Raw genomic sequence first — 14,085 nt, forward strand, 5'->3', positions numbered from 1 at the left:
ATTCTAACCCCGTTGATGCAGGACAGGATTTTCAACCTGAGATTTTGCTTATGCCATGCCCAATAATTGAACATGAATCTAGGGCTCATATAAAAAATATCCACTTACCCACTTTGTTATGTGCAGGGGTATCTAACAAACTACTGAACAAAGCTGGATGGTGTCTGGGGATTGTAGAAAATGGAAGCATCTACCATCTGACCACAAGAAATTGAGGGCAATGACAGCATGAAGGCATTGTTAAGGCATTGTTAGGGGCAATTCAAGAGGGTATGTCTATAACATCAGCTGTGGGTATGAGACCATACGAAATCTGGTGCAACTTGGAAATGGTCTTTGACTTGCTACATAAACCATGTCAACAAGAGCATCTCACAACAATCTTGATTAGCATTTTGACAAACTATCATGAAGCAATTTTTTGTAGTTTTAAATCCCCAACACTTCTATCAAACTGAACTAAGTTAGCTAAATATGGGCTGCAAGCAGTAATAGCAGCAATACTGTTGTTAGTAGTGAGCATAGGTGTAACTCACATAACTATTTTGACTAATATATTATCTTTTTTCTGTGATAATTAAAAAAAAAAAAAAAAAGGATCTGTATGCAAAAGAGAGGAAGGGTAGGAGTCTTTCCTATGCTTGAAGGCCATTAAATGTACTTAGGTACAAGGACATGTGTTTGAATACTAGCAATCTTAACCTTTCCTTGCGTATTGCAAGCACAGCAACAAAGGTGGATCTCCTACAACACAGTCAAGGATGGAAAGGAACAAAAAGCAAAGAGACAACCACAAGGGAGATAAAAGACGGCACAAACAAAACAACGAGAGGAACAACAGCCAAGGGGAGGTGCAGAAAGGGGAGAAAAAGGGAAAAGGACACAACAACAAAAGAGGGAGCGAACGAAGAAGGGGGGAGGGAGGGCGCGCGGACAGCGGGGTGGGAAACCAAGACCCAGCCCCGGCCACCGCATGGGCAGTGGTGCAACGCGCGACCTTAGTCTCAAAAAAAAAAAAGAATACCAGCAATCTTAACCTTTCCTTGCCTATTTCTGTTTCTTTGTTACAAGAATATAAAGATGTCTATCTGGAGGAAATGTCAATCAGATTACCAACAATTAAAGGAATTGAACATCAAATTGATTTCATCCCAGGAGCTGCCATTCCCAATCGTCGAGCATATGGGAGTAATGCAGATGAGACAAAGGAACTACAATGACGAGTTGATGAGCTATTAGCTAAGTGATATGTGAGAGAAAGCATATGAGTCCATGTGTTGTTAGTTCCAAAGAAGGATGGAACTTGGAGGACATGTGTCGATTATCGTGTTGCCGATAAAATCACTATAAAGTATTAACATCATATCCCTCGATTAAATGATATGTGAGATGAGTTGCATGGGTCTTGCATATTTTCTCATGTCGATCCGATAAGTGGATTTCAATCAAATTAAGATGAAATAGATACTGGATTTTTACTTCATCTCCAATTCATGAATTGGAATTTTCTCTTTGTAGAGATTCTCCCAATGAGTGTTCAGTGAGTTATAGGATATTATAACATGGAATATTATAATCTAAAGATTATAATAAATCTAATGAGCGTCATTGGATTAGAATATAACATGTAATTGCATCCTATAATTCATTGGATACTCATTGGAAAATTTTCTTCGATGAGAGGAGCCAAACACGCAATTCACGCCCTCGACTTGTATGTTTATTGGTTCTCACTTCTCATTGTTGGTGTCTTCCACCCTAATTTTTTTTTAGTATATAGGCTAATTTATTTATTCAATTCTTCCATGGAATTTTCTTTTCTTTTGAAAGAGAAGTTCCAATTTGATAACGAGTTAAGGTATGAGGTGGTTGGATGATTTTACAACACATGTTGCGTTTGAATTAAGTTAAATCAGGCTCCGAATTGGTTGGCTCACTGGGCAAAGATCAACACTTGAAGAGTTAATTATAAAAAAAAAAAAAAACACTTGAAGAGTTCAATCAGCGCCGAAAAGATCATGAGTTGCTTGGTTGCTTCCTAAGAGCAAGTAAGAGCTGGGTGTAAAATATTTGATAAATAATGCATGGGATCCAATCTCCGCATTTTCCGGCGTTGATCTCCCACACCGGGCGAGTCCAAACCGCAACGCGTTTTGCTTTTGTTACTGTGAGGCTGCAAAACAGTTGAAGCCTTCACATCTCCCATGATTTCAGCACTAGTAAAACAACTGAAGAGCCCCCCCCCTTCTCCGTTGCTTCTCCAGCCCATTTGCCAAAGATTTCAAAACTATATAAATAAACCCATACCATCTTCTCTCTTCCACGACAATCTTAGTCCCTCACTAGATCTCACTCTTTCTTGCAGAGACTCTCGTTCTATACTTCTCAAAATCTCCCCTTCTCTAGTTCTCATGCTCCCAAATATGGCTTCTTTTGTTTCAACATTGCTCTTCCAGGTCCTCTTGGTGGTGTCCCTTATAAATCTCTCCAGTGCTGCAAGATTACTCACTGGATCGGTTGAACAGCAATCCATGCTCTTCCAGTACCACAAGGGTCCTCTTCTCTCAGGCAAAATCTCTCTGAATCTCATCTGGTATGGCAATTTCAAACCTGCCCAACGCGCCATTGTCTCAGATTTCATCTCTTCCCTCTCACCCTCACAAGCTTCATTAAAGACCCAATCCCAACCCTCCGTTCTCACATGGTGGAAGACCACTGACAAGTACTACCACCTCAGCTCCAAGAACAACAAGCTTTCTTCGCTTCATCTCCAAATGGGTAAGCAGATCCTTGATGAAAACTACTCAATTGGCAAGTCCCTCACCAGGAAACAAATCGTGCATCTCGCAGCTAGAGGCGAGCATAGAAACGCCGTTAATGTGGTTCTAACCGCCGCAGATGTCACCGTCGAGGGCTTCTGTATGGACACATGTGGAAGCCATGGCTCCCAAGGCAAGAAGTCCAAGTTTGCTTACATCTGGGTTGGTAACTCAGAGACTCAGTGCCCGGGTCAATGCGCTTGGCCATTTCACCAGCCCATCTATGGGCCACAGAACCCACCACTGATCGCCCCAAACAATGATGTGGGAATGGATGGAATGGTGATCAATCTGGCAAGTCTCTTAGCTGCAACTGCAACCAACCCTTTTGGTAATGGTTTCTATCAAGGCCCCGTTGAGGCACCATTGGAGGCAGCTTCAGCTTGTCCTGGTATCTATGGCAAAGGAGCTTACCCTGGCTATGCAGGGGAACTATTGCTGGATTCCACCACTGGTGCTAGCTACAATGTCAATGGTGCAAATGGAAGGAAATATCTGGTTCCAGCACTGTTTGATCCTTCCACATCTTCATGCTCTACATTGAGTTAGGGAGGACAACCAAAAACCTGTATATATATATATAGCGTACAAGGGAGTCTAGTTATTAAAAATATTCTTGATGCAAATTGTTGGGGTATATTAAATCTTATGTAATTCACTAATTCTTTAATTATTTATTTAATTAATTTGTTATATTGTATCCGATTTTTATTTTTGACAATTCCATTGTGTACTTTGAGTCTTACATTGCTTTATTAGAATTTGGGCCATTTTGCTTTTTTTTTTTTAAACTAGAAAAATGCTTTATTGGAATAGCTGAAGAAAAACCTTCTAGCCAAGATTATATTACTAGGGTGGACTGAGCCACCGTGTCTTAGACATTTTCTGTTTATGCAACCCAGATGTAAGAAAATGAGCAAGAAGGTTTACATCCCTTCTAACCTGAATAAACTAAACCGGGTACAAAAGCTAATGATAAAGCTAGAATCTCTTCCAGTATCACTAACGCGTGCCATTCTAATGACTTCAGAGAAGAATTTAGAGCTTTAACGAACTCGAGACAATACAAGAACACCTGCAACTTATTGGCTATGAGTAAACAAGATGCCGTCCCTCAAGGCTACGGCTTCCATGACTGTTGCAGATGTAGCAACTGAGAATACATTTCTTGCTGCCACAAATGATGAGGAAGGGCTCCAAATAATACATCACGACCTCCATCAAAATTGGATGAAAACCAAGAACCGTAGGAAAACACCTAGAAAGTGTCCAGTGGAGTATCCAATACAAAAAATACTAGCTGTAGTACGAACCCAAGAAAAGCCGACTTGAAGGGAAACCAAACCCACTTGTCCTTTGTCTTTTTCTTTTCTAGTTTTTTTTTTTTTTTTTTTTGTAGAGTCCTTTGTCATAGTTGACAGCAAGGGTATGAGTTGAGTGGCTCTATATTACTCTGAAAAAATAGCATGGAGAGCATCAGCCTTCCACCGATTAAACCCCAATCAATAAGATCCACAACCCTTTGGGGAGAGTCTACAACTGGAGGAAAGAGCACCTGATGGTGTGACAGAGAAGGGATCCATGGCTCTAAAAAAATTTGTGTTTTGCACCATTTCCATTACCTTTATACATCTTCCTTGCAATGAGGTCCCTACCCGAAATAAAGCTTCGCCAGCCCACAGAGCTACTTTCCTGAGATGTGCATCAAGAACAGAACATATAGGATAATATTTTGCCTTCGTAATTGATAAGCATGCATTTACCATTATTTATTTGATTTAATTCCCCATACTTATTTAATTAAAGAGAGCTAATAACTGAGTATTTTTGTGTATTTTTCAGGAATAAGGAGATTTTGGATATTAGAGATAAAATGGAATAAAGTTGGCAAATATATTAGATATTGATGGATTTTAAATCATGGCATTCAATCTTGCTGCTCAAGAAATCATGAAAAGTGAGATCTTAGCCAAATTGGAAATAGGTGGAGGTCTAAGGAACAAAATTGGTAATAAATCTGAAAATCGGGTAAACAGACCTACCTTCAGTATTTTGGGCATATCTCTCTCGTATGAGCTTGGATTTTGATGATTCAAGATGCTATGGAACGATATTGAAAATATCTACAACTTTCCAGTTTTGAGTTTTTCCAAATTCCGAAAGAATAAAGGTAGAATCTACGGGTAAAGAAAGGGGATTCATTGTGTGCGGGAGACATAAAAGGGAAGCCAACCACAGAAAAGAGGACGGCGAATGCGGCTCTCATCTCTCTCATTGCTGAAGAAGAAGACCACATCTCTCTCTCTCTCCCTATGTTTCATCTTTATTTTTCTTATGAACTTTGTAATTATGAGTAGCTAGTTCCTTTGCTTTGGGATGTAGATGAACCATGCTTATTTCATTAAGTTGATTGTTCTATATCTTCTAGTTGATTGTGTTTGAGTTTGGCCAAAGATGTTCTATAAATCAGCGAACTAAGCGTGCCAAGCTTCCGCGAAGGACGATAGTCTTGCGAAGATAGGGCATATCTAGGAAGACCATCCCTAATTTACTTTGAAGTGTAGAGTTATATCGATTAGGGAAAAGCATTGGGGATTCGAAATCCCAAAGATCTTCACATATTCACAGTTAACATTTTACATTAGTTAATAGATTTAGTTTAAATTTAGTTTTGTTAAATTCAATCTTGTTAAATTCATCTTAGTAACTTAGCTTTTTAGTTCCCCATAGTTCGACCCCGTACTTTCTGCTTGCTAGATTAGTATAGGATTTTATTTTTGATTGGTTAGCGACATGATCAGTAATCAATACCCACAGACTGGTGTTGTCACTCAATATACACCAGCCCTATCTCGCCAATAGAGCTCAACAAAGACTCCCAAATTCACGGAAGCCCAGTCCTCCACTTAAGCCATGGAATACCTTGTGAGCTATTATTTTCCACGAAAAATCACAAACAAGCCCATTTAAGGAATATGAATGCTCTTGGGAAGTAGGAACACTGATATGCATACGATGGAAGGGAAGAGGCCATTGATTTGATTAGGACTTCCTTACTTGCTGTAGATAAGCAAGCATTGTGTTTAGCCCTGGTACAATGGCGAGTAGGAGGAATTCTGTCTCTTTTATCACACACATTAAAGAGGTGCAATTCCAGGCGCAAGTTCTCTCCTACATTTCTAATTGCATGATTAGAAAATGAAACAACATACGTATAATTTTAGTGGCTTGAAACTCAGAAAGAATATTGGCATGATTATAGAATATTTAATGAGAAATTTTGACTCTCTCCTTTATACTTACTCTCCTCTCAAAAGTTCGACTTTTGAAGAAAAAAGAAAATTAATAGTCTAATAATTTGAGTTCAGAATATACCTAAAAAAATATTCCATTTCATAGAACAAGCAATTGATCTCATATATCTAGAATTTCTTTAATGATGGTAGTTGTGATTTGGAAATTTACTATGATTATCATTTTTCTTAGAATTTTTTATTTTTTTAGGGATAATTATTGACATCTCCCTTGTCCTATAGCTTAATTACTACATTATCATTTGTTGCATTTAAAATTTCTAAAAATGCAACCTTAGACTTTGCCTGAAATTAATGATGCCCCCTATCTTTAAGCTCCGATAGTTAACTGAGGATGTAATATCTTTGTATTTTTCAAAAACCCCAAAATAATTTGAATCCAAGTGGATGGTATTGTTTTTAAGGAGGTGTTTGGCTGCAAAAAGAATCTTAATCTATTACTAGTAATGTGGAATCCCTCGAATTTCTAACCCTTTAACCCGTGGTTTCAAGACCGAGAACCCGGGCCTCAAGTTGACAACAACTGTGTGCTATTCGAGTCAAGCTTGACGGTTCAGAAGTGGACTCAATGTTGGTGGATGGCCCTATTGATGACTCGACACCTCTCCTAGAATTTAAAAGGAGAGAGAATGTTAGTCATGAAGGAATAAAAAAGGGTGATTTTGGCACGTCCGTAGATCGACAATAGAGAGTCCGATTGACGAGGTTAAGGTATCCAAACGTAGATAATTGAAAGACCTTTCTTTGAAGCCAAAAATCACCGAATCGGAGTCCATCTAGGGGTCTAAACATAGACCATTCGGATGGACTGGTCAATCCCGCCCCTACCCCCCCTCCCATCCCTTTTCCAGCTCGGGACAAAATTGGGATTCCGGGTTTTAAAACCCTATTTTATGTTTTAACTCACCTTCAAACACATTTTTTAAAGCTAGAATGGGGCTGAGGCTTTTGGAAGAGGAGAAACCAAAGAGAAGAGTAAACGTCATCCAATCGAAGGTGCTTTGTGACTCGGATCTTTGCGGGAACGTTAAGAAAGGCAAGAATTCTTAAACCCTTCTCTTTAAACATAGTTATGTGAGGTTTCTCTTTTCTTCTTTTGTGATATTGCGGTAGTGGAAGCATGTTAGGTTTATTGGATGTTCTTAAATCCTTGTGTTGAGGTTTCTCTTTAGTATGAGAGTTGTTGGTGAGAACCCTTGCAAAAGATTTCGCATTTTGACTCTCTGGGGAGTTCGTGGGCAATTTAGGAGAGCCAACTTGGGTTTTTTTTTTGTTCTGGATCGAATTGAATCAAATTGAAGATACCCGTATAATCCTTTTTCTTCCAATTAGACTTTTTCAAAGTTTCATTTCTATTCGACCTCGAATCGGTGGCGAAATAATGACTTTTCACCGAATTAGGTTTAGAATGGTGAGTTTGAACATAGTTTTCAGATTGGCTTTTTGTGGGATAATTTTGGGATATCTTTTGAAACCCAATTGAATTCTAATTTGTTTCTATTAAATTTCTTGTTTGATTTGAAAATTTTTGTGAGTTTAATCGCCAACTCTTGTGAGTCGAAATTGTGAAATTGAGAAAGGAATCAAAGTAAAAGGTGAGGAATGACTAACCATGTTTTGTATGATTAATTGTTGTTGTTTTAAATTCTATTGTTGATATAATTGCTGTAAATTTCTATCTACCATTATATGTTTATGTGTGACTTTGGGCGAACGGAAGGTAAGGTTTATTGTTTGAGTATTACTCTTTACTTGTGAATCTTATTTTATTGATTTGAAAATGATATGACAATGTATGGGATGAAAAGGGGGAAATGATATTATTCTCCTTACCTTGTATTATCAACTAGGGTTGTAGGTTCACCCATTACCCTAGTGACCTTATGTGATTGCAACTAGACCAAACTGCATGAATGATAGGTGTCTAGAAGTGTTGGGCTAGGAATCCTTATAAGTAGTACTACCCTTTTGGCACGGGTATTGAAGCCTGTTAACCCATGATGTTAGTGGTTGGGTCCTGAGTGTCAAGCAAGCCCACTATCATCATAGAGTGGTAGGGTTGCATACAATAGACAGGACTCCTGGGCACTCAAGACCAGTAACCAACCATGAGAGGACATGGAGAGCATCTTGTCCATTATATGTGGATGACCACTGGGTTAAGGAATGGGATCCAACAGATGCCTCTTGTTGAGGATTCCATTCATAGGTGGAAATGTATCGAACCCAAAATGGCACTAGGCATGAGAGGAGATATTGGATACTGAACCGAGTTGATTGGTGCCATAGGGGAAGTATCCGGACCATATGTAGTATGAGACCGTATGACTTTGCATTGGACCTAGGATTATCCTTGACACGGGCCAAATCTCATACCAAACAGTGATGTGAGAGAGTAGTGACCTATACCCCAACCATGGTTTAATAGGACTTTACCCAACAATTGCAGAGTACCCAATAGACGTCTCTTGTTGACGGACAGTGACTGAGACTGCCTAAAGGAGATTGGTGTTTAAACTTAATGCGTGTCTACCATAGAGACTACATGATAGAGTTAGGAACATCATATCATAATCATGCATCATTTTATTTATATTATTAATTACATGGTGATCTTATGAATATGATGTGGAAATTATGGATGAATGCATGACATGGATGTTAGTTAACCTCACTAAGTTCTGTATAACTCATTCCTTTTTCTTATGTATGTTTCTTAGACTTTTCTACAGATTATGCAGCCCCCTTCCAAGTGGAAGATTTGAGCAAGGAAGCTTTTTGGAAGGTACAAATGAGGAGGAGGTGGAAGCGCATGAAGCTACGGGCTCGTGCTTCAATTGCTCCTATGGAGTCGACTTTTAGTGATAGAGACCTTGCTATCCTTGGAAAATCTTAAGTTTCTTTCATGTCTCTTTTCTACATTTATACATTGGTCTCTTTTGGGAAAGACGAGGGTATCTTCTACCTAAGCTCTTGAGTATTTCCGCTACAGACATTCTTTCTTTTCTAAAACTCTAATGTTTAGTTTTTGATTTGAAGTTTTGGACGGTTGTAATCATTACTTCAAAATTGATAACTTATTATTTGTTATTCTTGTCCTTTTAATTATGTTATATCATGTGTAGTATGGAATTGTCACTGAACCTAGGTCTTGTGGTGTATCATCCCCACGGATATTCAGGTATGGCCGGATTTAGCTGAGTGGGGTGTGACAAGTAGAATAGCTAGAACCTTGGTAAACACCGTGACTCGTAGCCTCCAAATTATTTAACAAGAACCTTGATATCAATTGTAAGATGTCATGCAAACTTGTAGAACCTTGGTAAAGACCGTGACTCATAGCCTCCAAATTATTTGACAGGAACCTTAATATCAATTGTAAGATGTTATACTCAAACTCGCAATGTTTTGATGATAAATCAATTGAACTTTATTTGGACAATTTTTTTAAGTTCGAATAGTCCTTAGAAAGAACCAAAGAGGAAATAAATCCTCACATACTGATAATTTCCTTCTCTTTTTTTATAGTCTCCCAATAAGCTGCAAAGGAATCAAGAGGAAAACCAGAAATTGTGCAAGAGATTAAAGAATAAGATGAATCAAAAGGTTTTTTTTTTTTTTTTTTTAATAAACTTAAGAATTAAGAAATAGAATGGAATAAGGATATATCAATTTGATGTAAGCCCAATCTCTAATACCAAATGATGCAGAAACCCCCTAGAAACGAAGTCTTGTAAACCCCCTAAAATTAAACTACATCAAAATGAAGAATTGATCAGAGGATTTTTTATACCCAACATTCTATATACAAACAAAAACCAAGAAAACAATGGATGAAATCTTTCATGATGTTTTTATAGCAAACGTAAACTAAGAAAATCAAGAGACTAATGACAGAAGGAAGAATAACCTTGGCAAGTTCAATGAAGTCCAAAGGAGAACTCAAAGCAAAGTACAACAGAACAACTTTGTGAGGTTTGAATTGATGAGTACAATTTGTTTTGATAGGATCCAATTCTTTCCATCTTGATAGTTGATTTGATTTTTTTAACGTCCAGTTCTTTCCTTTCTCTTATCCTAAAGTTATCCCATATTAAGTCCTTGATCTTTTTCCTTCCATAAGTTGATTTCATTCCTGTCAGTGTATACTTTTCTAGCTTTGATATATATCATTTTCTTTGCTTCCTAAAAATGCACCGTTCCTTTCCAAACGTGCCCCCTTCATGCCTGCAACTTTATTCTCTTATGCATCTCTTCCTTTTTGTTTATCTATCTTACTTTTTCCACTTAGTTGAATTGCAAATCTGAGTTTATTAATTGGTAGAACCAATGTTGAAAAGTTCAACTTGTGATTGCCTTGTGCGAGTGCTTAAAAGAACCAATAAGGAAAATTCAAGAAAGATAAAAGACGCGAGTTAGTGAGACCATTAGAGAATGAGAAAAGGCAAACTCTTGAGTGCAAACACAAGTGATTGTCTGAGGTCCTAACCAATTTCTTTTGTAAGTATGAGTTTGGCAGGAAAAGGTACCGAAGTGAGAAATTGAGATGGCATCAGCAGTGAACAGGAAGATTAACAACTCCAAGATGAAACTTTGGTACCGAATCTCTTATCAATGCTACTTTTATCGGGAAGTCGCATGAGAACAGTTGTGTGTCACTACATGGCCTCTTTGAAGTCACATGAGGACAGTTGTGTGTCACTACATGGCCTTCTTTAGCAGCTTCCCAGCTGGCATCTCTTCCGAGAAGTGTAAAATCTGAGAAGTACCAGATGAATTTCCTTAGGCCAGATTCAAACCCTTTGCTGGGTTCGAACGGTCTACTCTAGTTCAGTGGCTCGAACCATAATAGCCATAACAATATGTTAGAGAAAGTCAGATATTTTAGCATAAAAAAAGTATGGAAAAACTCAACCAAGAGATCGTGTGCAATTTGTGCAGAAACCATGCAGCAAAGCCTATTGCCCATGCCATAGATGCATGGGGTAAAAGTGAGTGAGAAGAATCAATCACAAGCTTCCGTGGTGGTAGAGCAGGTTTGGCGACAACAACATAATCAAGTAATGGCCGGGGCTGATGCGTCAACAGAGGAAGCCGAGGACGAAGTTCACTAAGGAGCAAAAGTAGTAGATGTTTGCATTCGCGACAACCCTTAGGTGGTGAATGCGAGGGATGGAGGTTCATATCAAATCAATTCTGTCAACAAATTAGGGTCCAAGCATGTTTTTAAGGCATGCCGCATGGGTCTACAAAGATAAGAATGATTGAACCTTTTTTTTTTTTTTTTTTTCAGTTGGATTGAATAGAAATTGTTAGCTCAAATGAAAAGGCATATCAATAACCTTCCATATAAGTGTAACTTTCTCTCCTTGTTTGTGTGGTCAATGTTGCTTGCTTAATAGACATGTTCTTTTTCTTTAACTTTGGGTTCTTTAGTTCTACTTTCACTTTGGTTTGATTACTTTCATGTTCTTCTAAGAGGGGTTCTTTCTTCCCTCTTTTTTTTTTTTTTTTTTTTTAAGAGAAATAAATTTATTTTTTAACGGGTTGCCTAACCCTTGATTTATGATTTGATCCAAATCTAGTTATCTAACAAGTTCAAATACAGTTAGGGTTACTTATTGATGTTAGACTCTGATCTAGGTAATGATAAGTTCAGGTCTACTATCCTGGGGAAAGAGGGAGGATGGTTCCACACGCATATAAAGTGAGTGATCCCACCTTTGAGTTGTGAGTCTCAAGTCTTAAAGGTAAGCCCCAATTCATATGTTGGGTGAAGTTGTCACACCCCACTCAATGGTATTAGATCAGCCTCGATTACCCATTTGTGATCCACAATCACAAAATCAGGTTACAGTCTCAGTAATAAATAAGGCACGCAATACCATAATAAAAAACAAGAAATATCAAAAGTATCAATAAATGAGAATAATAACTGTATGAATCTCGAGGAATATCTAGAAAGAAGCCTGTAAGCGGAAGCAAAAGAAAATGTCTAATTAAGGTTTACAATTGTTCTTAAGCATTTCATGGGTCTTCTGCTCTAATTGTTCTACAAATGGTGTCATGAGACCATTATCCATCTCGTATTTCTAGCTGCTGGCTATCAAGACCCTATCTCTATTGATAGGCACCATAAGAGCACTTCAAACATCCACAAGAAATGTCATGTGCATCGTAACCAACTCCCACTGACTATCTCTTTCGTGGCATTCTCCCCTAGAAATGAGATTTCTTCTATATCTGCATAGCCATCTGAGAAAAACAAGAAAAAAATCGCAAGGATGAGTTCCACAGAACTAATTAGTAAGGTGATAATCCACATATACCGCGATAGCATGAATGTAGGCATGCAAAGGATGCAATGATATTCTAAGTATGCAGCTAATAAATAAATAATGTTAGTCTCTACTTAGGTAGACATGCATTAAGATTAACACCAGCCACCTCTGGGAATTCTCGTCACTCTAATCCCTTATGGACTGCTTACTTCTTTGACATTCTAGGGGAATGGGTGATATCACACCATGGCTAGTGTTATAAGGCCACACTCTTTCACCACAACCATTGGTATGAGTACTAACGCATGCCGATGAATCCTAACCCAATGCAAAGACATATGATAACACGCTACATGTGGTCCATATGTCATTTCTTATGCCTAGTGCCCTTTTGGTATAGTATCCTTACCCACCTAGGAATGTTATTCCTCATGGATCGACTACCTCTGTTGGATTAACATTCTGGAATCCTATGGTTGTCCACATATGTAGAGCATATGCCTTTCATGTCTCCTCACGACACCCAAGTAGTCTTTTGGACACCCATGAGCTCAACCCTTAACATATGCAACCCTAATATTACATGATACGATAGTGGGTTTGTATCTCCTCACAGACTGGTTACCTTTATTAGATGCCCATATGACCCAATCATTGCAAACACGGGTCACTCGGCTTTAATTCCTTCATTGAAAGGGTAGTAGCATGTAAATGGGTGATCTAACCGTGCATCTAGAATCCTAACATGCATAACAACAACTAAATGATGCCCTAAAGGCACCAAAGGCAACGGCCTAGACCACAACCCCTGATGTAAAAGGCTAGGTGCACAAACCCAAATATTCCCAAGTCAAAGTCACACAATTTATCACATCACATGATGTAATTAAATGAAAAATATTAATAAATGATTAGGAATCATACATAATAGACATACTTAACAATAAGTTACAACATACTGAAATGACATAGACATGCTTTGATTATCAAAGAAGACAGCATATCAAACAATCAAGTATAAATGTAATTGTCTCCTTACCTGATAAATGTATACAATTTGTTATGTCTTAGTTCCACACAACCCAACACTTTAGCATATCCCAGCAGGGCCTATGATCATGTTCATGTAGTTACATTCATGCTTAGGCATCAAACAGGCCAAATCAAAGTCCAAAATAGAGATAGATACAGGGTTGGTTGCTTGAATTGGTTGGTTGGCTTACCAATCGTTTGTAGCAATCGCCTAGTCTCGTTGGCAATTTTTTAGACCCGAAAATCCAACCTCTGATCTCTAATTCTAGATAGGTTTTGGAATAAACCTAGGTTTTGATCATATCTCTAAATCACTATAAAAATATCCCCAATTTTGAAAGCAAAAAAATCTAATAAAAATTCAGATCTAACCCTTAAAATCTTTTTTCAAAAGAATCTGCCATTAAAATAGATATAAGATCTATTCTCTTGGCATGATCTAATTGGGATCCATAATTTTTCCAATCAAATAATCTTCTAGTAGAGGTTTCACAAGAATAACAACTATCAACAGAATAAATTAATGAAGAGAAAGAGAGTTAGTTAAGCCATTTACTTCTAATATCCGAAAATCAACGATGTTGGGAAATGCTATGTCATAATTGCCACATTAGCCTTCAATAGTTTTGATGATAAAAA

At 37.9% G+C, this 14,085-nt stretch overlaps 1 protein-coding gene across 1 annotated transcript; it reads left to right on the forward strand.

Annotated features, from left to right (window-relative positions):
• Positions 1–2,340: 2,340 nt before the first annotated feature.
• On the forward strand, positions 2,341–3,582 carry LOC149018413 (protein PHOSPHATE-INDUCED 1-like). The gene has a single exon (XM_089154356.1). The coding sequence runs from the start codon at positions 2,412–2,414 to the stop codon at positions 3,366–3,368; it is 957 nt and encodes a 318-aa protein (XP_089010482.1). The 5' UTR covers positions 2,341–2,411; the 3' UTR covers positions 3,369–3,582.
• The last annotated feature ends 10,503 nt before the right edge of the window (positions 3,583–14,085 follow it).

This window comes from Hakea prostrata, chromosome 4 (genome assembly GCF_041222555.1).
Source record: "Hakea prostrata isolate BN-2017 chromosome 4, UWA_Hpros_2, whole genome shotgun sequence".
Lineage (NCBI taxonomy): Eukaryota > Viridiplantae > Streptophyta > Magnoliopsida > Proteales > Proteaceae > Hakea > Hakea prostrata.